Source organism: Vulpes vulpes, chromosome 16, assembly GCF_048418805.1.
Source record: "Vulpes vulpes isolate BD-2025 chromosome 16, VulVul3, whole genome shotgun sequence".
In the NCBI taxonomy this organism is placed as follows: Eukaryota; Metazoa; Chordata; class Mammalia; order Carnivora; family Canidae; genus Vulpes; species Vulpes vulpes.
Window position 1 is genome coordinate 74,440,772 of NC_132795.1, and position 24,889 is coordinate 74,465,660.

The 24,889-nt window shown below is 36.2% G+C and overlaps 1 protein-coding gene and 1 long non-coding RNA gene across 3 annotated transcripts in view; one reads left to right on the top strand and one right to left on the bottom strand.

Annotated features, from left to right (window-relative positions):
• The window catches only part of THADA (THADA armadillo repeat containing), a 329,408-nt gene that overhangs the window by 217,451 nt on the left and 87,068 nt on the right, over positions 1 to 24,889 (bottom strand). For both annotated transcript variants that reach the window (XM_025992555.2, XM_025992556.2), the window contains exons 26-27: positions 22,882 to 23,004; positions 10,687 to 10,778 (exon numbers count right to left, since the gene is read on the bottom strand). In XM_025992555.2, the coding sequence (XP_025848340.2) occupies positions 10,687 to 10,778; positions 22,882 to 23,004 (215 nt within the window). The remainder of the gene's footprint in view (positions 1 to 10,686; positions 10,779 to 22,881; positions 23,005 to 24,889) is intronic.
• Positions 1 to 24,889, top strand: part of LOC140595926 (uncharacterized) — an 89,969-nt gene that overhangs the window by 1,218 nt on the left and 63,862 nt on the right. Inside the window, exons 2-3 of the long non-coding RNA XR_011997899.1 lie at positions 1,534 to 1,629; positions 16,052 to 16,086. This is a non-coding gene — a long non-coding RNA (uncharacterized lncRNA). The remainder of the gene's footprint in view (positions 1 to 1,533; positions 1,630 to 16,051; positions 16,087 to 24,889) is intronic.

Genomic DNA, 24,889 nt, shown 5'->3' on the forward strand with positions numbered 1-24,889 from the left:
AAGGCATATACTTTGTTCTTTTTTTTTTTTCATATACTTTGTTCTTGAGTAAAATTTTTATAATGCAAGCTTCCTAACAGTAATGAATTATATATAACCATATAGCCAGACACACTCGTACTACTTCATATCTTTTTTAAAATTACATGAAGGAATTGCATAAGGAAAAAAAAAATCACATTTTCCTATTAGGCTAAAATACTACATATACTACTTATCTTCCTATTAAGCCGTTGTTCTTAATGAAAACATTTTCAAAGCTTTCGAAATAGCCTAGAAGAACGTAGCAGCAGACTTCATTAGTCGCCTACTAAAAATTCATTCCCCCACCCCATCCTTCCTTTTAACAGTATTTGAGTTTGGTTTGGTATATACCCTTCTCTGAGTATGCTGAATATGCTCTGATATGCTTCAGGGAAGATTGGCACCAACCCCAGACCCAACTGGAGAATCCTGATTAGTCTAAGATAATTATGGTGTATTCATTTCCCTTGTCAGGGATAAGTTGGGGCATGCTAAAATGTTAATTCTGGCCAAAAAGATGCAAAGGGAAGTCTGCAGGGTGTGGGATTGAGAGCATGGGAACATACAGGAGGTGGTGTTGTCACTTTTAAAAAGAGAGGTGCAAGGCCACTGGATATTGTGCCTAGACACTGTTGCATCTAGATGTGATAGCTGGAACTGCAGCTATCATGCAACCATGAAGGAAGCTTGCCTGCGGCCAATGTCATTACATCAAGGATGACACAGCAGAAAAATGAAAAAACCCGGGTCTTTGATGGTGTTATCAACCTAGAATGAATCAATTCCCCCTCAAAACTTCTTGGTTATATATGAGATAATAACTTCTCCTTATTCTTTAAATTTTGATTTTGGTTTTCTGTTACTTGCAGTCAAAAGCATTCTAACTGCTACAAGTCTGAAGTATTTCAAGTCTCTGTTTAAATTATAACAAATGGCTATTATTTGGGAGATGAACGACAACAACAGAATATGCTGCTTAATTTACTAGCTAGACATATAGTTTAAAGATAGAAAACTCAAAAAAAAAAAAAAGATAGAAAACTCAGCTACATGAGTAGATCCTAAAGCCTTACCTATTATACTTCAAAGCTGGTTACTCTTCTGTTCCCCCCTCCCTAACTACCCACTCTACACACACACACACACACACACACACACACACACACACAGAGGTACATACATCATATGCTAATGGCTTGGAATTGACCTTATCCTCATACTAATGATCTGGGAAAATGGACATCTTCTGACAAAACAGTAGAAGAGTCTAACACAGAATATAAAGTTTTCCCAAAGAGGCACTTTAAATATTCTAAGATTAGAAACAGTCTAAGATTATGAAATTTTCATGGATTCATATTTATTGATTTTCTACTATATGTTAGGATGCCATTTTGAATATTTATCTGAAAATCTGGAATAATTTATAGTATATTTAACTGCAAGTAAATGTACGTTTTTCTGTTCCTACTGAGGTATATCTGAAATATCTTCCTTTCTCACAAATAGTGCTGCTCCTGATGATCGGAACCATGCCTTCCACCTGCCTTGATCAGTTATCCGAAAGTAGTCACTCCTAAAGTACATCTGATGGAACACAAGACGGTAATAAATGTTCTTTAAAAGAGAGAGAGGGGTGCCTGGGTGGCTCAGTGGGTTAAGTGTTTCACTCTTGGTTTTGGTTCACCTTATGATCTCAGGGTCATGAGATCAAGCCCTTAACTGGGTTCCAAGCTCAGTGCAGAGTCACTTGAGATTTTCCCTCTCTTTCTGCCTCTCCTCACTCCTCTCCCAAATCAATCAATCAATCAATCAATCAATCTTTAAAAAAAAAGAAAAAGAGTTTGCCAAGGTCAAATAATTTGGGGGAACTACTGCATGTTATATCCCACTTTTGAAGATTCACAAAATATATTATAGTATATGAACTGTCCTGAGAAGTCCTGTCATAAAGAGATTTTTATTTAACTCAATGTTTCTGAAACTTGCTTGACTCTAGATTTTTTTTTCCACTAAATATCTTTCAGTATCTGAGGAAATTAGTAATCTTTAACATATGACACATTCCCTTCTAATACAGCCACTACTCAATTTAGAAATAACAAAAAGAACAAATACTAAAATAACCACATCAACTAGAACTATGCCTTAACAATCTACAGAGACTAGTAGTTATTCTTAAGTAACTTTCTTTCATATTCTCCATCTGCCAGGGACACAGAACGTAATTTCTTCTCAAATGATTCCAAAAACAATGCTTTTATTATATAGCAATACTACATTACAAAAACTTCTAAATGATTCCTAATGTCATGTACGATTCAAACTAGCCTCCCTGACATATCTGTTTTACTCACCGGTATAGCCCCAGAACCTCGGAATAGTGATTACAGCAAAGTAGGTGGTCAATGAATCATTGCTCGAAGAATGAATGAAAGAATGGATGAATATCTCCATCATATCCTCCTCTCCACCTGTCTAAATCTTGCCCATCCCCCCCTTTTTAAATATTTTATTTATTTATTCATGAGAGATACAGAGAGAGAGAGAGGCAGAGACACAGGCAGAAGGAGAAGCAGGCTCCATGCAGGGAGCCCTATGTGGGACTTGATCCTGGGACTCCAGGATCACACCCTGGGCTGAAGGCAGAAGTTCAAGGGCTGGGCTACACAGGCATCCCTTGCCCATCCTTTCAGGTGTAGATTAAGCACTAACTCCTGTATGAAGCCTGGCCTCCTCCCCTTCTGATCCCCTACCCCCTGACAGTACTAGAGAGTTTTATACTCATTTTTCCTAAATTAGTTCACATGTTGGTCCTCTCTCTCATTAGATGATGAACTCCTTGAAATCCGAGACTATGTTATAAACTACTTTTGTATGTATTAGAATGCCAAGGTAGAACAATAAATATTCAATGAAAAATTTTTATTCATTACATTTCATTTAAAAAAAAATCAGTGTGTAACAAGAATAACTGGAAATTCTTGGAATTTCTAAACCTATACATTACAAAATCAGTAGTTATAAGGACCAAGTTCTGAATTAAGAAAAAATGTTATCCAAGTTCTTTTTTTTTTTTTTTGTTATCCAAGTTCTAAAGAAACTATTCCCTCTGACTTTAACCTCTTTGACTTCATTTTCTCATTTGGAAAATAGCTCTGTGGTATTTCTCTACAGGTATTGAATGAGCAACAAATACTGCTTGTAAACCCCCTGATAAAGGAAGACTTTATCTCATAGTCCTGGAAGCAATCCTGACGTCTTAAATTATGTAATCCTGGTATTACATTATATTAGTCTGGTTCATATAAAATGTAAGCTACAAAAATACCAAAGCTAAGAAAAAATATTTACTCATGCTTTTACTAAGATGCAGAGAGAGGATGCATGCATTGCCAAAATTCCATAGAACATGCTCAAACTAAAGCAACAATGCCTTAGTTATTAAAGAAGGCAATGGCCTGAAGCAGTACTTAGGAACAAAGATTACTTGGTCCATGCAAGAGTCAATATTTAAGAACACAATGACTAATTCCCACTTCAAGTTCATGAACATATTTCTTTTTAAGAGCTTCTTTTTGGTTAAAATTTTTATTTGTGGTTTCCCTACTTATGATCCATGAACCTAAGAATGAACAAAAACTTGAAACATGAAACTCTCCAGTAGGCCAAAGTGTCAGTATAGACTTAATTCTGATTTTAAAGACTTCTCAACAAGGGTTACACGAAACTTGTACTTTACTTCTCAGTCTCCAAAAACACTCATTTATCAACTCGGCCTAAAGAACCAGACTGACTGTTCTTGAACAACCGTGGAAAATGCATGAATGACACCTCCAGACCATATCAAAACACTTGGGCTCTTAATTTAATTTCAAATTACTTGAATCCCAACTAGTATTATTGTTGCCAATAGAAACTCCATTTATAAATAATCAGCTGTTTAAAAAAAAAAAAAATGTTCTAGTTGAGCTTACCCCGAGCTAAAAGTAATCATTAAATTCATTTCCAGCACTACCTGTGTGACCCTTCAGCAAACTGCTCAATTTTCCACACCTCAATTTTCACCTTAGGTTCTCTCAAAGATAAAAACTAGCAACAGTTCTTATTATCGCTTTTCAAAGATTTTATTTATTTGAGAGAGAGAGAGATCACGGGCGGAGTGGGGAGGAGGGGCATGGAGGCAGAGGGAGAAGCTGACTCCACATGGAGCAGGGAGCTCAACTTGGAGCTTAATCCCAGAACCCTGGGATCACATCCTGAGCCAAAGGCAGACACTTAACTGATTGAGCCATCCAGGCTCCTCTCATTTTTGTTAAAGATATGAATGAAAAATATAAGCACAGACTTGAAAAACATTAGGTTAAGTCAAGAAGACATCAATCATACCACAGACAAGGATTATCACAAAACTCCCAAATCCTCTCCCTATAGCACCAAACTATCATCAAATACAAGAGGTGAATGCCTTACTGGCCACACCGATACCCTATTGAGGTAATTTAATTCATCTCCTACTTGCAACCAGAAAACTAAGATTTCTACATTCCTGACACTACAGTAGGACATTAGAAGCCTTGTGACCTGCTCCTCCCTTGTGTGTCCGCATGAAAACAGAATGTGAAGTGCCCTAGGAAGAGAATATCCACGGGACAGAGGCTTTTGCCATCCATAGAAGGGGTCTCATAGTCACCTCAAAACAAACTTCTCCATTGGCCCCCTTCCCACCTTTCCTCCTAAAAACAACAGACCACATAGGAGATGTGAGATTCTTGCTCTACATTGAGACCCTAGGGGACGTGGCTCATTTCCCATGGTTTGACAACATAAAACCTACAGTCAGACTCTAAAAAGCTGATTCACTGCTCATGAGGGGCTACGTGTATTGGTGTGTAAATCGGCATGCATCCTGCAAATGGACTTGATTTGTGTTCTAGTTCTGCCACTTTCTGGCTGTATGACCTGGGGCAAATAATTAATCTGCTAACCTTAGTTTACTTCTCTGAGAAATTAGGATGACTATCCACTCTGCAGGGGTACAACAGAGGCAAAATTATACACCCATCAACGGTCTGGCGAGGCCAACCACACAAACAAGCACGAAAGCTATGCTAACCCCTTTCCTTCTGCATCCGTGGAACAGAGACTGCAAGCATAGCAGATAACCGCAGATATTCTTCATGAGACTGTCAGGTTCCCCAGTGCCAAGGGCACGTCTGATTCATCTTTGGATCTCAGTGACCAGCAGAGGGCCTGGCCCAGAGTAAACACATAATAAGTGCTTTTTAAATGGAGAAAATGAGAATCCTTTGTGTTGGAGGATGTTACGATTATCCTGGCCACAGTCAAAGAAAAATTTGATTTTCAGTTTGGCCAAATGGGTGCTTGCTACAAACTATTCTATAGTTCAAAGCAAATAGGCTATTCTGAATTCTAATAATTACATTCTCTAAAATATGAAAACCCAAATGCCCTACAGCTCTCAATTTTAGTTTTGAGAATCCAATTATTCCCTAAACAATGGAGTGGGTAACCACAGAAACTTGTGGAATCTCTTTTCCTAGAAAACATGAAGAACAGGAGAGAAGCCAGTCTGTCTGGAAACTGCCTCAAATTCTATCTATAAGCAGAGGCTGGATCAGATCAGATGCTCCTAAGAGGATCCTTTAAGACCTACACAACTACGATGTTAAGATAAATAAACTAAAATAATTCTCTGTAGTTTACACCCAGAAAAGTAAAATAAATACAATTCAACATCTCCTAACGTAGTCATCAGAAATAATTTTACTTGACCTAGTGGTGCTTTTATAAACATATTTTTCTGAAATTGTGCTAAACCATCCCAAGCTATCAATTTAAATATGAGCTTTCTCTAATAAGACAGAATAGAGGTTATTATAACTTAACAACACAAAAACCAAGATTATTATCCTATTGTTCCATTTTTCAATCTACCTGTTTCCATGTAGCCCAGATCTACTCATTTCCAAGGCTTTATAAGAAACACTATTTCCCCCAAATATCCCATGCAACTTTCCCATTAATGATTTTCTAGTGCATCTGTTGATCATGTCACACTGTGCAGCAGCTTACTACAAACGGTCTTCTACTTATATCTTTTGCAAATAATAATTTGTGTTCCCCTAACAAACATAAGCTCCTTGAGCAAGGTCCAAGTGTACTCCCCTATTGTGTCAATGAGTTCATGACAAAGGCTTACAAATTCTCATTGGCTGATTAATTGATTTACAATGAACAGAGAGGGGCGCCTGGGTGGCTCAGTTGGTTAAGTGTCTGACTCTTGAATTTGGCTCAGGTCATGAACTCAGGGTCCTGAGATCAAGTCCTGTGTGGGGCTCTGTGCTGGGCAGGAAGCCTGCTTAAAAATCTCTCTCTCCCTCTCCCCTTTCTCTCACTTGCATGCACGTGTGCATTCTCTGTCATTCTCTCTCTCAAATACATAAATAAGATGGTAAGATAAGATAAGATAAGATAGATAAGATAAGATAAGATAAGAGGTCCCTGGGTGGCTCAGCGGTTTAGTGCCTGCCTTTGGCCCAGGGCATGATCCTAGGGTCCTGGGATCGAGTGCTGCATTGGGCTACCTGCATGGAGCCTGCTTCTCCCTCTGCCTGTGTCTCTGCCTCTCTCTCTCTCTCTCTCTCTCTCTCTCTTTGTGTCTTTCATGAATAAATAAATAAATTCTTAAAAAATAAAATAAAATGGGGATCCCTGGGTGGCGCAGCGGTTTGGCGCCTGCCTTTGGCCCAGGGCGCGATCCTGGAGACCCGGGATCGAATCCCACATCAGGCTCCCGGTGCATGGAGCCTGCTTCTCCCTCTGCCTGTCTCTCTCTCTCTCTCTCTCTCTCTCTCTCTCTCTCTGTGACTATCATAAATAAATAAAATAAATAAATAAATAAAATAAAATAAAATAATGAAATGAAATGAAATGAGAAAGCAAAAGCTATAGAACACTCTCTACACTGAGGACCAATATGAAGCTTTGGCAAAATCTAAATTAAAGTTTTCAGGCTGCTATATATTGACATTTGTCATTTACCTGAAACTAGAATAGTTGGAGGTTAATACTTGTAGGGGCTAAAGAGAAAGGCCTAGAGTTAACACATTGGTTTAGCTCCTGTCCTGTACAGAACAAGGAAGGGTTCAAGGGTGCCCACTCACAACACTGCTGATGGAGACCATTTTGGGAAGCCCAGCACAATCCCCAGATGACAGAGCTGTGCAAGCTCTGCTCCTATATAGGATCAAAGATTCAGTCTGTCAGGCCAAGTCAACTAGGGAGTAATAAATAAAAAGGAAAGGAAATTTAGCAAATTAAAATGTTGTTAACATTATTTTTTTAAAAAACCAAGTTAAACAACTTTTCTCATTCTTTACAATCCAAGAAATATATCTAGAATAAGACTAAGGAGCTCTAGAGTCCAGTCATTACCAGTGCACTCTACATACTTATAAATAGGAATGCAGAACCTCCTGCTCCCTTCTTTAAATATGAAAAGGGAACTTCTTGTCTATACTACAAGGCAGGTACTGTTTTAGGAACTAGGAATAGAGCACTTTACCAAAACTACAATTTTAGTAACAATTACATAAAGCCTTAGCTTAGTATTTTACAAAAATAAGAGACCTCCAGGATTGACCAATCTCTTATCTTAGAGGAGAAAACCAAAGTCCAGAAAGGTTAACTAATTTGTCTCAGTTGATAATTGTGGCTATATGGCAACAAAGGCAGGGAATAGAAACGAGATTTCTTATCTCTCCTCTAGTAACAAAATTTACTTACTCTTTAAGCAACTATTTCTGTGTGCTAGCTACACATATGTTAAGTGCCAGGTATACAAATAGGTAAGATACTGACTCTGTTCTTAAAAATTTCAGTTAACTCTAAGATGATGGGATAAGCACCTTAATAGAGGTGGTAACAGAAAAAAGCAAACTCTGTCTCTAATTGTGTAGGACTTCCAATCTTTTATTTATTTATTTTTAAAGATTATTTATCTATTTGAGAGAGAGAGAGGGTGAGCATGTGTACTTGCAAGGCAGGGGAGGAGCAGAGGGAGAGGGACAAGCAGACTCCATCTGTGCTGAGCTTAGAGCCTCTCATGGGACTCCAGCTCAGAAAGAACCCTGAGATCAAGACCTGAGCTGAAGTCAAGGGCCAGACTCTTACCCGACTGAACCAGCCAGGCACCCAACTTCCAACATTTTAAAAGAAAATAAACGGTTAATCATTTATTTTATCCCCACCATAGCCCTGAGTACAGAGTACAGATCTTATTATTCTTGTTACATAGATGGAGAAATTGAAGTACAAAGAGGATGAGGCAGTTTATTAAGGTCATCTCTAGCAGCAGCAAAATGCCTAGAAACCAAGTCTGTTTACTCCAAGATAGACATTTTTTTCCCACTAGATGGGAAAGGCAGATGTTCTTTTTATGACCAGTTCCCTTCTGACCAAAAGCACACATTTGCAAGACGGTGTGCAGAACAATCTGTGGCTGTGAAAGTAGACTTAACTGGCCTGTGAGGTCTCATCAGCTAAGTGTAGTTATTCGATGGTTGAGTAACCAACCAACCAACAAGACATCATTATTACTAGCATTCTTAAAGTGCCCATTATGTATACACAGAATAGATGGGAAAGGTTCTGCCCTCAGGGAGTTAATATTGTAGGGAACAGGGTTATAAACATTTCAACAAAAAAGTGACATAATTAAACAAACTACGACTAGAATAACCACTACAAATAATGGCTAATTTAAGACACTAAAGGTTTTGCAGAGCAAATCTAGTAGATGCTTCCAGGAAATATACTCTTTAAGAGTTAAGCAAACAGAAGCCTTGTATACATAATGATACAGACCAATCTTCAGATTATTAAAATAAAGGCTCTTTCTTACCAAGAATGTTCATCATATTAAAAAAAAAACTATTAATTCCTTCATTTCGCCTTTCAACTTTATTCAAAACGATTTTATGAATGGAATAATTTCTCTCTTTCTAGGAAAGTTACATATTTTGTAACCTTTCCTATTTAAGAAGAATGAATTTATAATGGAGGCTCCCATCAGCATGCCTTTGGCAAAAGGATTAAAGCAGGATGGTTTCATTGTGTTACTCTTCCACCCTCCTTCAGATGTAACCTACATGGAATGAATCTGATCATTTCCTCCTATACACAGTAAAATCTGTATACGCATCCAAGAATACTCACACTATAAAAGTAAAACGGAAAAAAGTATTTCTTAATTGTCACGTTCAGTTTTAAACATCAATTTCGCTATTAATTATCTCATATTTTATTTATGCCATTATTTATCATGGCCTTATAACATGACCAAACTGTTTTAAACCTTAACACTTTTTAGAATTATTAACAAAGAAAGCCAAGGATAAACAAATATTAGTGATTTCAAATTACTGAAACAATTTCTTTATAAACTGGCTAAATAGTAAAAATCGTAATCATATCAAAGGAATAATGTTAGCATTATTTAAAAAAAAATACAACTTGATTTAAAAAAAAAAAAACTCTCCAGTATTTCCTGAAAACACTCAAGGAATTAAAAGAAGCCAATTGCCTTCTTTTAAAATATTTGTTAAATTTCATAAGGTGATAAGCAGCAGCTTAAATGGCAATTCAAAACTTCAGATTTCATTAGAATTATCAATAGTGCATCATAAAATTATTTCATGACATTTTCTAATTCCTAAAACTCACTTCCATCAAAAGAAAGTATTTCCCCAAGTAACAGCTTAAAATCTAAATTTAAAATGTGATAATCAGCCTTTTTAGGTAGGAGAGGAATAGGACCTTAGTTATCTATAGATCATTCAGAGGCAGTACTGGGCCTCATCAGATTCTGAAGTAAAGAAAGTAATTAAACATGCAGTGACAGTGACATCTAGTGTCAGCACTTGCAAGCCACTAGATTACCATCAAATTCTCCCACGTACTGAAGAAAGAACTATTCAAAACTTGTCTTCTAAAAAAAACCCCAACTAATGGAACTTCTGCATTGTATCTAAAAATGACCCATCATCAAAGTGTTTCAATAAGTTTCCTTCCAGAAATTAAAAAAAACTTTAAGAGGAAAACATCTTAAAGGAAAACCATAACACTAAAGACCTAAAAGAAAAAAGTGTTGTTTATTCCATGTAGCCAACATCTATCTGTAACTGCTCCCCTTGGCTACAGAGTTTATGCAAAAGTAATCTGGGACACATTCTGATAAGTATATTGTAAACATTTGAACTTCCAGATATAAAAGCAAAGATACTACACAAGCTAGTACTTGGTTAACAAACACATTAAAAAAAAAAAGCAATTTAGGACATTTCAGGAATACCTGAGGATGCAAAGAAAAAAAATCTTCAGCTGTTGCACTGAGAAACAAGCCTGACATTTCAGCCCTTGCTACCTTGCCGTATTTTGGTTGCTTTAAAAGGTACTCTAATTAAACGGTAGGTATTTTTGCCCAATAGCTTACAATTTGGCAGCCTAGATTAATTTACTATAGCATTTTAAAAGTTTTATGCTCTAGATAAATCCATAAAAGTAAGCAAATTTCCAAAAATTATTTTTGGCCAGGACAATATTTAGTAAAAAGTAAAGTTAGCAATAGATGAAGCTTACCTATTTTTTTTGGAGAGTTCATCCTTTCCCCTTTTAACTCCAAATATTCTTGTGATCAAGGTACTAAAAAGAAGTGTGGATGAATTTCTCACCTAATGTAAAAATAAATGCACAATAAGGGTTAAGAAATATATATGGCATGAAACCAACATTTACCATGTTCAAATTTGACATTCAAAGTCCTTACCCAGGGATCCCTGGGTGGCGCAGCGGTTTGGCGCCTGCCTTTGGCCCAGGGCGCGATCCTGGAGACCCGGGATCGAATCCCACATCAGGCTCCCGGCGCATGGAGCCTGCTTCTCCCTCTGCCTGTGTCTCTGCCTCTCTCTCTTTCTCTCTGTATGACTATCATAAATAAATAAAATTAAAAAAACAAAAAACAACAAAAAAAAAGTCCTTACCCAATTGGCTAATGTGGGGCCAAAGAAAATATGGTTTGTGTTCATGAAATAATTTTCAAAAACTGTACGGTAGCTGACTCAATGACTTCCTCTTACACTAAACTTTGTAATCCAACCACATGCATACAACAAGAGCTCTTTCCTGTACTCCTAACATTACTACCAATTGTTTTCTTTGTACTTGTATCATCAAATAACACTATTTTTAAATTTAAAAAAATTCATTTTCCTATATTATTTCTGACAAGAGATACCCCAGTAAAGAGCTCAGCTCTTTCCATTTATTTTCTGTAATTGTTTACCTATGGGAAATATTTATGATATCTAACTTAATCCACATTAATTAATATGGCCAAGAAAATATTTAATATCCAAAGTATTGTTTATTAATCCCACAATGTAGTAATTTAATAAATTGTCTGTTATAATTGTCTGAGACAACTGGTTAATAAAAGTAAGAGGGAACGATCATTAATAAACACAAATCATTTCTTCAAAATGATAATAATAGAGATACCTATTTCTTTCTTTTTTTTTTTTTAATTAACTTTTATTGGTGTTCAAGATACCTATTTCTAAACCAACGTATCAAGATGTTTTGTTGGATCATAAAAACATCTTGAATGCCACAGCATAAAGGGCTTCCTCGATTACCTTGCCAAATCAGAGCAGAGATGTATAAATACGTACTGACTTCCCTATAGGATGTAAGTCACTATGCCAGCTCCATGGAAGATATCTAGCAATAGAAGACACACTTACAGCCAATATGGAACTTGTATCTTAATGAGATAGGTGTCATAATCATATGGTATGTTTAAACAACATAAGAAAAATAATTAAAAGAAACAATGTAAGATTACAAAAGAGCCCTCTGAAACCACTGCTATAAGGGTCACAAATTCAAAGGCCCACAGGGACCAGTGAGTGACAGGGGCAGCACATGGCTGAGTCTAATGCAGTCACTATTCAGCTTCAGCTGAGCTGCATGAGGGAACATAAGCCCAGTGTTGCCAGATCTGCTTTTTCAAGAGAAGCCAAAAAACCCAGTTTTTATGTGAAATCTCACTATTTTGAAATGCTGGCAACAAAATAAAGGGGGAAAAAAAAAACCAACATCAACGAGGCCAAATAAAACACAGTTGTAGGCTAGATTTGACCTATCAGCCACCGGTTTGCAACCTCTCCTCTTGAAGCCCAAGACTGACTCAATTCACACATGGTAACTCTGGAAGTGGACAATTCATACCAAAGTGGCATAATTCATACCAATATTGCTACGAAACCCTAAAATTGGACAAATTCACTTATGTTCATTCCACAGTCAACATTAATGAAGAACCTACTATCTGCCCTAATGTCCCCAAACAACAAATCAATCTGTCCTGTTACACTATCAATATGCCTCTGCCCTCACTCAGATCTTGATTCTCTCTCACCTGGTCTATTGACTTAGTGCCCAAACACTCTTGGGTTTACAATGACTTGGTAAGGTCATATGAAACCTTGTCTCCTCTCAGGAATCACACAAAGACAGAAAAACAGAAGCACAAATTCCAACCTACCCCTAAGCCAAACTTTCTAACAAAGGCTGCCAAGTGCAATCAAGCCAAAATAGGAATTCCTGGAGACGAAAGAGGATGATTGCCAAGGAACACCTTAATCAAAACTTAGAGGACTGTTTTACAAAGTGAATTGGTACCCCCAGAAAAAAAAAATCCCTTTGTCTGATTCAATAAGCTGGAGGCAGGAGACAGTCTTTCAGTAATATTAAGATGGATCTGAGGGTTCCAACAGTACTAGCCTGATAAATTCAGTACCAAGTCCCCTTATTAGGAGCCATAATCATCATCATCGATTCCAGCAGATGTAGCAAAACAGTGATATTCTACCATTAATTAGATACAATTTTAAGAAAAATAAAGTTTTCCCTTATCAGCTCTTTGGTTACCCCGTTACTTGATTACTAAAGAATCATTTCCATAAATTTACCAGTTTGCAGAATAATGAGTTCATGACATAGCAACCCCCAAGGGCCAACAAATAATGATTTTTTAAAAAGATTTTATTTATTTATTCATGAGAGAAAGAGGCAGAGACATAAGCAGAGGGAGAAGCAGGCTCCATGCAGGGAGCCCAGTGTGGGACTCCATCCCGGGTCTCCAGGATCACACCCTGGGCTGAATGTGGCGCTAAACCACTGGGCCACCCGGGCTGCCCCCAAATAATGATTTTTAAGGCACTGAAAAGATAATTTTCCTTTTATTGAGATAAAATTCACATACCATAAAATTCACCATATTAAAGGGTACTATTCAGTGGTTTTTTATTATATTCACAACGTGGTATTTTCATCACTCCAAAATGAAACGCTATACACATTACCAGTCATTACGCATCTGCCCACACCAGGCCAAGCACTAATCTACTTTCATTTCTATGGACTTGCCTATTTGGACATCTCATATTTGTGGGATCATGCAATAGGCAGCCTTTTCATCTGGCTTCTTTCACTTAGCTATTCTCACGGTTTACCCATGCTATAGCATGTTTCAGTATGACATCCTTTTTCATTGTCAAATATGCCATTGCATGGATATACCACATTTTAAAAATCCACTCATCATCTGATGGACATCTGGGTTATTTCCATTTGGGGCTAGTATGGATAATGATGCTATGAACACTCCTATACAAGTTTTTGTGTGAACATGTTTTCATTTCTTGTGGGTACATAGGTACAAACAGTACTGCTGGGTCATACAGTAATGATAGAGTAGACAGTCAGACATGAGTTAAAGGCAATGGCAGTGATAAATACGTGATGTATTAGAAGCCTGGGGCATAGCATCCTGACTTTGTGGCTTTTAACATCCTGGCCTTATGGCTTCCAACGCCCCAGGGCTGACAGACCAAGAGCCACAGGCACAGAATATGCACTCTCCTTTCCAATCTCTGCCCCCAGGGTATAGCTTCATTATAATATATTTACATTGTGGTTTCTTCAACCTACCCCTAACTCATCCCCATAGCAGAAGATGGCCATGACAGTTCCATCAAGAGTATCTTAGATGACTGGAAACAACCTCAGTCAGAGACTGCTCTAGCTATGACCTACAACATATGCAAACATAAAAAGAAAAGATACCCTTAACTCCTATACAGTGGCCACTTGTGGGCCTGCCCACTCTCCCACCTTGAGAGTATAATGTCCTTAATAAGCTGCTTTGTGCTTGCTACTTTCCTTCTGGCTGTCTTGATTTGAGTGTGGATCCTCATGTAAATTTGTTCATGGGAAATCCAAGAAACAAAACCTCCATTCACACAATGCAGATGTCCCCACTGGTAACAGTAACTGTACATCAACCTTTTGAGGACCTGCCACAGTGGTGGTATCATTTTACATTTGTGCCAGCAATGTATGAGGGTTCTGATGTCACCAAGTCTCCAAATGCTCCCCAACAATTGTTACCGTCCATCTTTTTTATTTGAACTATTCTAAATGGTTGTGAAATGGTATCTCATTGTGATTTTGATGTGCGTTTCCCTACTGAGTAATGATTTGAGTATTTTTGTTTCCCTACTGTGTAATGATGTTGAGTATTTTTTCATGTGCTTATTGTACATTTACATATCTTTTCTGGATAAATTTCAAGTTCTTTGCCTATTTTTTAACCAGGTTGCCATAATTTTTCTCACAGAGTTTTAAGAGTTTTTTTTCTTAAAGATGTTATTTAATTATTCATGAGAGACACAGATATATATATACACACACATATATGTATATATATATACATAGAGAGAGAGAGAGAGAGAGACAAACAGAGGGAGAAGCAGGCTCCACACAGGGAGCCCAATGTGGGACTCGATCCTGGGACTCCAGGATCACACCCTGGGCTGAAGGCAGGTGCCAAACCACTGAGCCACCCAGGGATCCCCTTAAGAGTTCTTTACATATTCTGGGGCACTAGGGGGGCTCATTTGGTTGGGTATCCAACTCTTGATCTTGATCAGGTACTGATCTCAGCATCCTGAGTTCAAGCCCCATGATAGGCTCCATGCTGGGTATGGATCCTACTTTAAAAAAAGTTCTTTATATATTTTATATATTAACCAAATATCAGATATATGATTTACAAATATTTTATCCAGTCTGTCTTTGTGTTTTCATTTTCTTGATGTATTCTTTGAAACATAAACATTTTAAATTTTTATCAAGTCTAATTTATCATTTTTCTTTTGCTGCTTGTGCTTTAGGTGTCATATCTTAGAAACTGTTACCTAACCCAGGGTTACAAAGATTGGCAGTTAATATTTTCTTCTAAAAGTCTTACCATTTTAGCTTTTTACATTTAGGAGTTTGACTCATTTTGAGTTAATTTTTTAATATGGCGTAAGATAAGAAGCAAATTCATTCTTTTTCATGTGTATATCCAGTTGCCCCATTATCATTTGCTGAACAGACTATTCTTTCCCTCCCTGAATTATCTTTTTTTACTAAATGTTAGGTTTTATTTCTAGACACTTAATTCTATTCCATTGATTTATAAATGTCTATCCTTATGCCAATATCATGCTATCTTGATTACTGTCGCCTTTGTCATAAGTTTTGAAATTTGATCATGTGAGTCCTCTTTTTTTCTCAAGATTGTTTTGGCTAGTCTGAGTCCCTTGCTTTTCATCTGAATTTTACAATCACTTTGTCATTTTCTGCAAAAAATTCAGATGAGATTTAAATAGAGACTACACTGAATCTGTAGATCAATTTGGGGAGTATTGCTATCCAATTCATGAACATGAAATATCTTTCCACTTATTTGAGCCTTCAATTTCTTTCAAAAATGTTCTGTAATTTTCAGTGTACAAGTCTTAACATTTCTTTTGTTAAATGTATTTAACAAAATACAAGTATTTTATTCCCTTTGATGGTATTATTAATGTGTGTGTGTGTGTTTATTCCTCAGGACTTTTGATACAGAAGACTATCACTGAAAAATAGGTAAGTTTTGCATCTTCCTTTCCAATTTGGCTGATTTTTTTTTTTTAAGATTTTATTTATTTACTCACGAGAGTGACAGAGACACAGGCAGAGGGAAAGGTAGAAGCAGGCTCCCTGCAAGGAGCCTGATGTGGGACTTGATCCCAGATCCCAGAATCATGCCCTGGGCTAAAGGCAGACGCTCAACCACTGAGCTACCCAGACATCCCAATTTGGCTGATTTTTATTTCTTATTCTTGCCTAATTGCCCTACCTACAAGTTTTAGTACAATGTTGAATAGATATGGTTAAGAGTTGATATCCTTGTCCTATTTCTGATCTTAGGAGGAAAACTTTCAGTCTTTCACTATTGAGTATGTTATTAGCTACAGGTTTTCCATTGGTACCCTTTGTCAGGTTGAAAAAGTCCCCTTCCATTCCTAGTTAATTGTTATTTATAACATGAAATGGTGTTTGGATTTCTGCACCTGTTTAGATGATCATGTGGTTTCATCCTTCAGTCTATTCCTATGGTACATTATATTGATTTTCATATGTTGAAATATAAACTATATTTTTAAATGTGTAGAAGTTATATAGCATAACATTAGAAACACTAATGTAAATACAGAGCAAATAACTAGCATGGATGACACTACTTGTTACTTAAGATAGAAGAGCATCCCTGTTTTTTGGTGCAGGAGTATAAATGCTTCCAGGACATCTGGTTAAGGTACTCCTTTTTTTTTTTTTTTTAAGCTACTCCTTTTTATTTTCATCCATATTTTCTGTCCCAAACCACTACAAAGCTAATTAAAGAAGGAAATTATGTAGAAGTACAATTGAAAGAGAGGTTAAGACTGGCTGACAAACTGCATTACCAACTCCTAAATCATTCATTGTAGATGCTAATATGAATCTTTGATATCATATCAATGTAGGTAATGAAAAAGGTCATTATCAGTACTAATATACTTTGAAAAACTCTTCATAGTAACAACAATGAAAACATGTCCTGTTTGGGAAGGATGGATCAAGGAGAATACAAGTAAAAAGGAGAGACAATAGAAAAAAGTAGTAGTAAAAAATGGAGAGAATAGAATGGCTGCCAAATAACTTCAGCTATAATCAATCCTTATCATAAGAAAAATACCAGAAAACAGTCCTGTTTTCTTACTTCTTTCTCCATCAAGCCCCCAACATATGGTTGATAAGGACCTGATATTCTGCTACAAATTAACAATTACTATCAATTCTTCCTTTCTATTCACTAAGTACATAAACATTTTCTTTCCTTTCAAGCATGAAAAAGCTAACCATATAGACTTGTATAAAATATGGAAGGATTTGATAAAGGAAAAGAAAATTAGGTTTCACAAAGCAATATGTGTGTGTGTGTGTATGTAGAAGTGTGTATGCTTCTGTGTATGTATATGTGCACATAACACATTTTTCTTACATGTATATGGCTTTTCTAACATAAATGCTCCCTTGACAAATAGTTTTAAAATATAAATGCAAGGATGCCTGGGTGGCTTAGCGGTTGGGCTGCCTTCAGGCTCAGGTCATGATCCTGGGATCCAGGATTAAGTCCTACATCGGGCTCCTGTGAAAAGCCTGCTTCTCCCTCTGCCTGTGTCTCTGCCTCTCTCTCTATATCTCTTGTGAATAAATAGATAAATCTTTAAAAAAATAATAAAATAAAATAAAATAAAATAAAATAAAATAAAATAAAATAAAATAAAATAAAAATGCAGACAGAAACTATCATGTGCAATCACTATGTGGTACAGTCATTTATACATCATACACCTTTACCTTTAACAGATGGTCACATCCCTAAGAATGGGATCTGCATGTAATATAAAATATTTTGTCTAGTGTACATGGTGCCAGTTTATAATAGAAAAAAATACTTTCTGAAAAATTAAATGGGATTTGGATTTTAATTTGCCTTTCATCACTTCTTAGCCATGTTACCATGAAAAAGACACTTAAAAATTTAGGTCATAAATCCCTCATCTGTAATCCAGTAAAGCTGTACTGAGATTTCTGGGCCTAAGATTAAGGGGAGGGCCAGCCAAGTCTGGAGTTCGTGGTAATCTCCTTCCAAAATAGTGAGGCAAAGAGAGAGACAGAGCTTCAATACACCACCTATGCATGATTTCTTTTTTAAAATACCTTTCCTGTGAGTAAAGCTCCATGCCAAGGCATGTAATGTAATGAGTAGAGAGCATGGCTAGGTTTAAGTACCACACAGCCTTCCACCTGGAACCCTTGTAGCAAACTCACAACTACCAGAGACTCTGAACATGCTCATACCAACAGAGCACAGAGTATATACGTGGCAGTGCCACTGGAAATATCTGAAAGGCTCCTTTTCCTCCTCTGAAACCCACTGCATATTGCAGACCAGAGCTGGCCTGAGGGAAACAACTAACGATATACCAGATAGAACTATAAGACCAGTGTGGGTCTTAGTAGGATGCTACAATGGTACACTCAGTGGAGTTTCTAGGCAAGCTGGGAAGATGAGTTACCTGCCCTGCAATGAGGATGCAGAGAAAGATCAGGTTTTCCAGTCACTGAACAAAAAAAAAGGGACTGCCCAGAAATGTCTCGGTTTCCATACATGTACCTGTAAGTTACTCTTACCTAAATTTTTTTTTTCTTACCTAAATTTTTAATAAAGATTCTGTTTATTTGAGAGACAGCATGAGCAGTGGAAGTGGCATGTGGGTAGCAGGAAGTGGAGAGAGGCAGAGGGAGAGGGAGAAGAGGCTCCCTGCCCAGAAGGCTGACTCTAGGAATCCAAGGATCATGACTGGAGCCCAAGGTAGACACTTAACCAACTGAGTCACCCAGGCTCTTTAACTTGACTAGCTTCACCTCTAAAATACATGTCAAAAATCATCACATGTCACCATTTTTACTAATATTTTTCCATTCTGAGCCATCATCACCTCTTGGCAGAACTATTACAATAGCTTCCTGATTAGTTTTCCTCCTTCCCTCTTGCCACCTTTCAACTGAGTCTTTTTAACTACATCAATCAGATTCCAGCACTCTCCTACTGAGAAGCTCTCTCATAAAGGTGGGAGCAGTGGGAGCCACAGTTCCAAAGCCCAGGTCTGTCCCAACTAAATCTATGGAGGCTGTGACTCATCCAGCCATTTCCAGACTCAGACGAGATGCTACCACAGGGCATGGGAACTGCCTTCTCTTGCAGCTGCCCGAGGGTTGTGCCAGCACCTGTCTGAGTTGTGCTAATGCCCCAAGTGTTAACCTTTGACCAGTAAGAGGGGAGATGGGACTGTTCCAAGAGGTGGCAGTTTCACATGGCCTGCCCTGAAGATCTATCACGAGACCAGACAACTAGCTCAGTCTTCCTGCAAGTTCAAGGCCTGCTCAGTAATACTTTTCCTCTTTCCTTGTCTCACCTATTTTTTCCTTCATTCTTGCTGCTTTGAGTTTGTACCATTCAATAAAACCTTAGCACCTAGATTATACTTCCAGCTCTGTTTCCTAAGGAAAAGAACCCAAACCCTACAAGGTAGGTAAAATGCACCTTCTTTGTATTCCTACAACACCAAAAACTTTCCCCTATAATAGCACAGATTCTGGAGTCAGACAGATAATAGTTGTGTGTCCTTACACAAAGTTATTTTGCCTCTCTGAGCCTCGTCTTCCTTATCTGTAAATGGAGATTATAGTAATAGAATTGACTTTGCAAAGCTGTCCTGAGCATTAACAGATATTATCAAAGTAAATGATGCCAGGTACAGAAAATTCTCAACAGGACAGCCATTATTATGTTTATGTCTTATTTATTCTTGTATTTCTAGTGTTTAATATATCATCTGCCACACAGTAGGTGTGCCTAATGCTTAATATGTTTACAATACATTTCCCCTATATTTTAAAAATGTCCAACAAGTGGCAAAGTTTAAAAAATCTGTTGGTTTTAATACAAAAGACTGAGGAATCTGTAAAAATAAAATTATATACGAATGCTTGTTGGAAAATGTCCCTTTACTGCAAAATTTAAATTAAGTTAATTTTACTTGTGCTTTGTTATTTTTTTTCCTCTCCACCAAGGGAAAACAGTTAAGTCAGAAGTACAGATGTGGTGATCCTTAGGCACAAAATACATTCCTGAGAAGATACACACAAATTACATTTCTCTAAGTTAAAACACATTTCACCTGCATTCAGGAAAAATCAATTCTTTAAATGACCTCAACAGAGAATCCTGTGGTAACCTGCTTTAAACTGTTGTAAATTTTAATCGTTTTAAAATGAAGCCCTCTTCACATTCAGTGGTTATGTTTATTTATAATTTTGGAATATATTAAAGTTTTTATAAGAAAAAAATGTAACAATCAATATATTAAAGTCATAGATTGATCATTAGGGCTATGGTGTTGACTTCCTCTAGTACAGCTGAGGAAATAACCAGAACCAAAAAGATTCCTTCATAACCAGGGTTAGTAAGGAAGATTCCCAAAAATAAAACTACACATGAGCACATACACATATTTACACAGTCTTTTGTGGATATATGTGTGTATCTGAGTACTACAAACATATAAAACCCACATTTAAAAAAAGGCAGAAAATTAATAATGACTATATATGTATGGTAGTTAAACAGGTAACTTTCACTTTTCTTTTACTGCTTTTCTTTATTTTCAAAATTTCTCTGGTACATGTGTTACTGTTTTAAAGGTCCCCAAAAAAAGATTTTTAAAAAAATGAGCCACTCATTTTTGATACTTTCAGTTTTATTAAAAGGTTGGAAAAGTCACCAGGTTTCATTCTCTGAAAGATTTCTTTGTTCATCTTGAATTTATGACTTAAAGAAAACAATATTGATATTTCTGGCAATCAGTTTTACGATCTCTAGTTTTCCGGATGGTCAAGCCACATTCCTACCTCTATGACTCTACTAAAGGTACACAGGTATTGCTCTCTGCTTCCTGAAAATGCAAAAGGTAAACACTGTGTCCTTGGGAGTAGTTAGGCAATGCTTCTAGACAGGATTTTAGACATTTGTCTTTCTTACAGGAAGACGCCCAATTTTCCAGGCAGAAGTTGGCAACCTTGAGGATTCCTCTTCACATTAGGAGTCTGACTCCTAATATACTATATATACTATGACATACTGACTCTCAGAGGCTTATGCCTATACTTTGCCTATACTACGATATACTGACTCTCAGAGGCTTATCTTATAGCTATAAAATGGTTTGTGTGGATCACTGACCGGAACACCTGCCTTTCTAGCAAATTCTCCATTTTGAAAGTAACATGTTAAGGTCTAGCTTCTTTCCTCTTCTCCCTTTGATTTTTTTTTTTTTTTTTTAAAAGCCACATGTCAAGTACTCACAAACCACAGTTTAGTCTCCTTTATTCTGGAAAGAGACAATAAAATCATGGTATTTCTCCTAAGAGTCATGAAAGTTGACCTTCTTAAACCCAATAGCTACTATCCTGGGTATTATCCGCTATCTTTAGAGTTCTGAGTCCAAAACAGTGATCATATTGCAAAAAAAAAAAACAAACAAAAACAAAAACAAAAAAAAAGAACAAAAAACAAACAAAAAAGTGACTCAATATTTAACCTCTTCCATTTTAATACTTTGTGTTTGTTTGTTTGTTTCTAACCCTTTAATAGAGTATATTTACAACACTTACTCAACAGATACTCAGAGCCCACAGCATCCAAAAGAAAAACTCATTAAGATACTAAGAGTTGTTCTACTTCTAGCTCAACATCATTAGCCACCAGGGAAATATAAATCAAAACCAGAATGAGATAGCATTTCACACCCATTAGGTTGGCTATTATCAAAAAAACAACAAAACAGAACAGAAAATAGTAAGTGTTGGCGAGGGTGTAAAGAAAATAGAACTCTTGTATATTGCTGATGGAAGTATAAAATGGTACAGTTTGGCTGTTTCTCAAAAAGTTAAACACAGAATTATCATATGATATACACAAAAGAATTAGAATCAGAAACTTAGTACTTATACACCAATGTTTGTTGTAGCATATTCACAATAGCCAAAAAGAAAGAATCTAAATGTCTATCAACAAATGAATGCATAAACAAAATGTCACATATATGCACAATGGAACATCTTTCAGCCTTAAAAAGGAATGAAATTACGACACACACTATGTTAAAAACACTATTCTAGGTGAAACAATCCAGATACAAAAGGACAAACATTCTATGATTTCACTTATATGAGGTACTTAACAATAGGCAAATTCACAGAGCCTGGAAAGTAGAAGAGAGGTTACTAGGGAAAGGGGGAAGAGGGAGAAGAGAAACTGTTCAATAGATACAGAGCTCCTATTTAGGATGATGAAAATGCTCTAAAAAACAGCAGGAATGACTGCACAACACTGCAAATGTACTTTATGCCACTGAACTGTACATTTTAAAATGGTACATTTTGAAAAAGAAGCAAATGACAGTTTAAACAAAAATAACAACCATGTAGTATAGGTTTGTAACACACATAAAAGTGAAATGTGTAATAAAAGCACAAAGATTAGGAGAAGAGAAATCGAAGTATTATATTGTTAGGTTCTTATAAAGTCTTAAACTTCAATTGAAGTGATAAATACCACTTAAGGGTTGACTGTGAGGCTAAAGATATATGCTAAAATCCCTAATGCAATCACTTAAATAGGAAAGCAAAGAGTTATGGCTAAAAACTCAAGAAAGGAGATAAAAAGTAGTTTATTAAAACCTACTTAGAACTATAATTAGGTGAATGAAAATAAATGGCAAAAGCACTTACTGCCCAGACTGGTGATGTAAAGCCTAGAATTGCAGCCTTAGCTCCATCAGCAACAAACGGAATAATATTTTCTCCCAGACGTGTATCTCTGAACAAGGCTCTAAGAATATTTAAAGCATGAACCTAGAATAAAAATCTGAAAATTAGTTTTGGGTTGAAGACCATGGTAATTCTAGATCTGAACATATCTAATAATTTAACCTCAAAATTTAAAAAAACTTACTGAATTACAAGAATAGGTAATCCACAGAAAAAACAGCACATTTTTAAAAAGATTTATTTATTTATTCATGAGAGACACAGAGAGAGAGAGAAAAGGAGAGACACAAGCAGAGGGAGAAGCAGGCTCCCTCTGGGGAGCCCTCTGGGGGACTTGATCCTGGATCCCAGTGTTATGCCCTGAGCCAAAGGCATCTGCTCAACTGCTGAGCCACCCAGGCATTCCTAAAATAGCATATTTTAATAAAACAACTATTATCTGATAAATCAATTTTTTAAAAGTAAGATTTGAACAATGCAATAAAAAAAAGCTTGGTCCAATGGACATATGCAAAATCCTGTACCTAACAAATAGAGACAATGTGCTGTTTTCAAGTACACATTAAACATCTATTTTTTAAAATGACTTAAATCTATCTACAAATAAAACCTCAACAAATACCACATAATTAAAATCTCACAAATTATGCTCTGATTATAGTATAATTAAATTAGAAACTGATTTCTTTAAATACCATTAAAACTGACACTTTTAAAATACACTGGTCAAAGGAAAAAAATTGTTTATATTTAGAGGTGAATAACAACCAAGATGCTACACATGAACATTTGTGAGATACACTGTAAGTAGAACTTAAAAGAAATGCATATCCTACATGTTTCTATTTTTTAAAAAGACTAAAAATAAATATGCTAAGTGTCCAATTAAGATGATAGAGAAAACAATAAATTCAAAAGAGAGAAAATTTAAAAGAGCAGAAAATTTGAAAAAAGCAACAACATAAGCAAGATCATTAACAAAACCCAAAGCTGATTCTTTAAAATAAAAACAAACCTCTGACTAACCAAGAACAAAGAAGAAAATAAGCAGTATCATGGGAATACCAAATGACATGACTACAGATATACCAGAGAATAAAGCAAAACTACTATAATACTACCCTAAATCAGTTTGAAGAATTAAGTCAAAATGAAAAATTTCCCAGAAAACAGAATTTATCAAAACAAATTCAAGGAGAAATTTAAAAATTGGATAGAGGCTATTATTACATAAAGGAAATCAATAGATAAAAATCCTACCCAGACACCAAAAACAGAAAAACAAACCCAACCTATTAATTACCAAAAAAACCAGACCCATGTCATTTTATGTATAAGTTCTGCCAAATATTCAAAGAACACATAATCCCAATTTATATAAACTACTAGAAGAAAAGACTCCCAAATTTATTTTATCAGTCCAAAAATAAAGTAAGGACAACCACTTTGGGAAAACGGTAATATCTACTAAAGCTAATATACAACATACCAAATAACCGCTCCTAGGTATCTACTGAAAAGAAAGGTACATGTATCTTTACCATTAGGTATGTACAAGAATGTTCTTAAAAGTCCTGGATTAATAATCCAGATTAAAAAACTACACAAATGCTCGTCAACAGAAGAATGAAGAAGTTATATAATATTATATAGCAATGAAAATGAATAAATTACAACTTGGATAGATACCATAAACATAACATTGGTCAAAAGAAGCCATATCAAAAAAGTATATAACGGATGGTTTCATTTATTTAAAATTTTTAAAAAACAGGTAAAACTAAAACTAAGGTGTTAAAGTTAGAATAGTGGTTACCCTTGGGGAAAAGGTACTGATGAGAAGGGAACATGAGGAAACTTACAGGTACTAAAATGTTCTGTCTCTTGCTAGTTACAGAAGTGTATTCACCTGTGGAAATTTACTGCAGTATACATGTGATTTAAACACAACTTTGTAAGGTTATAATCC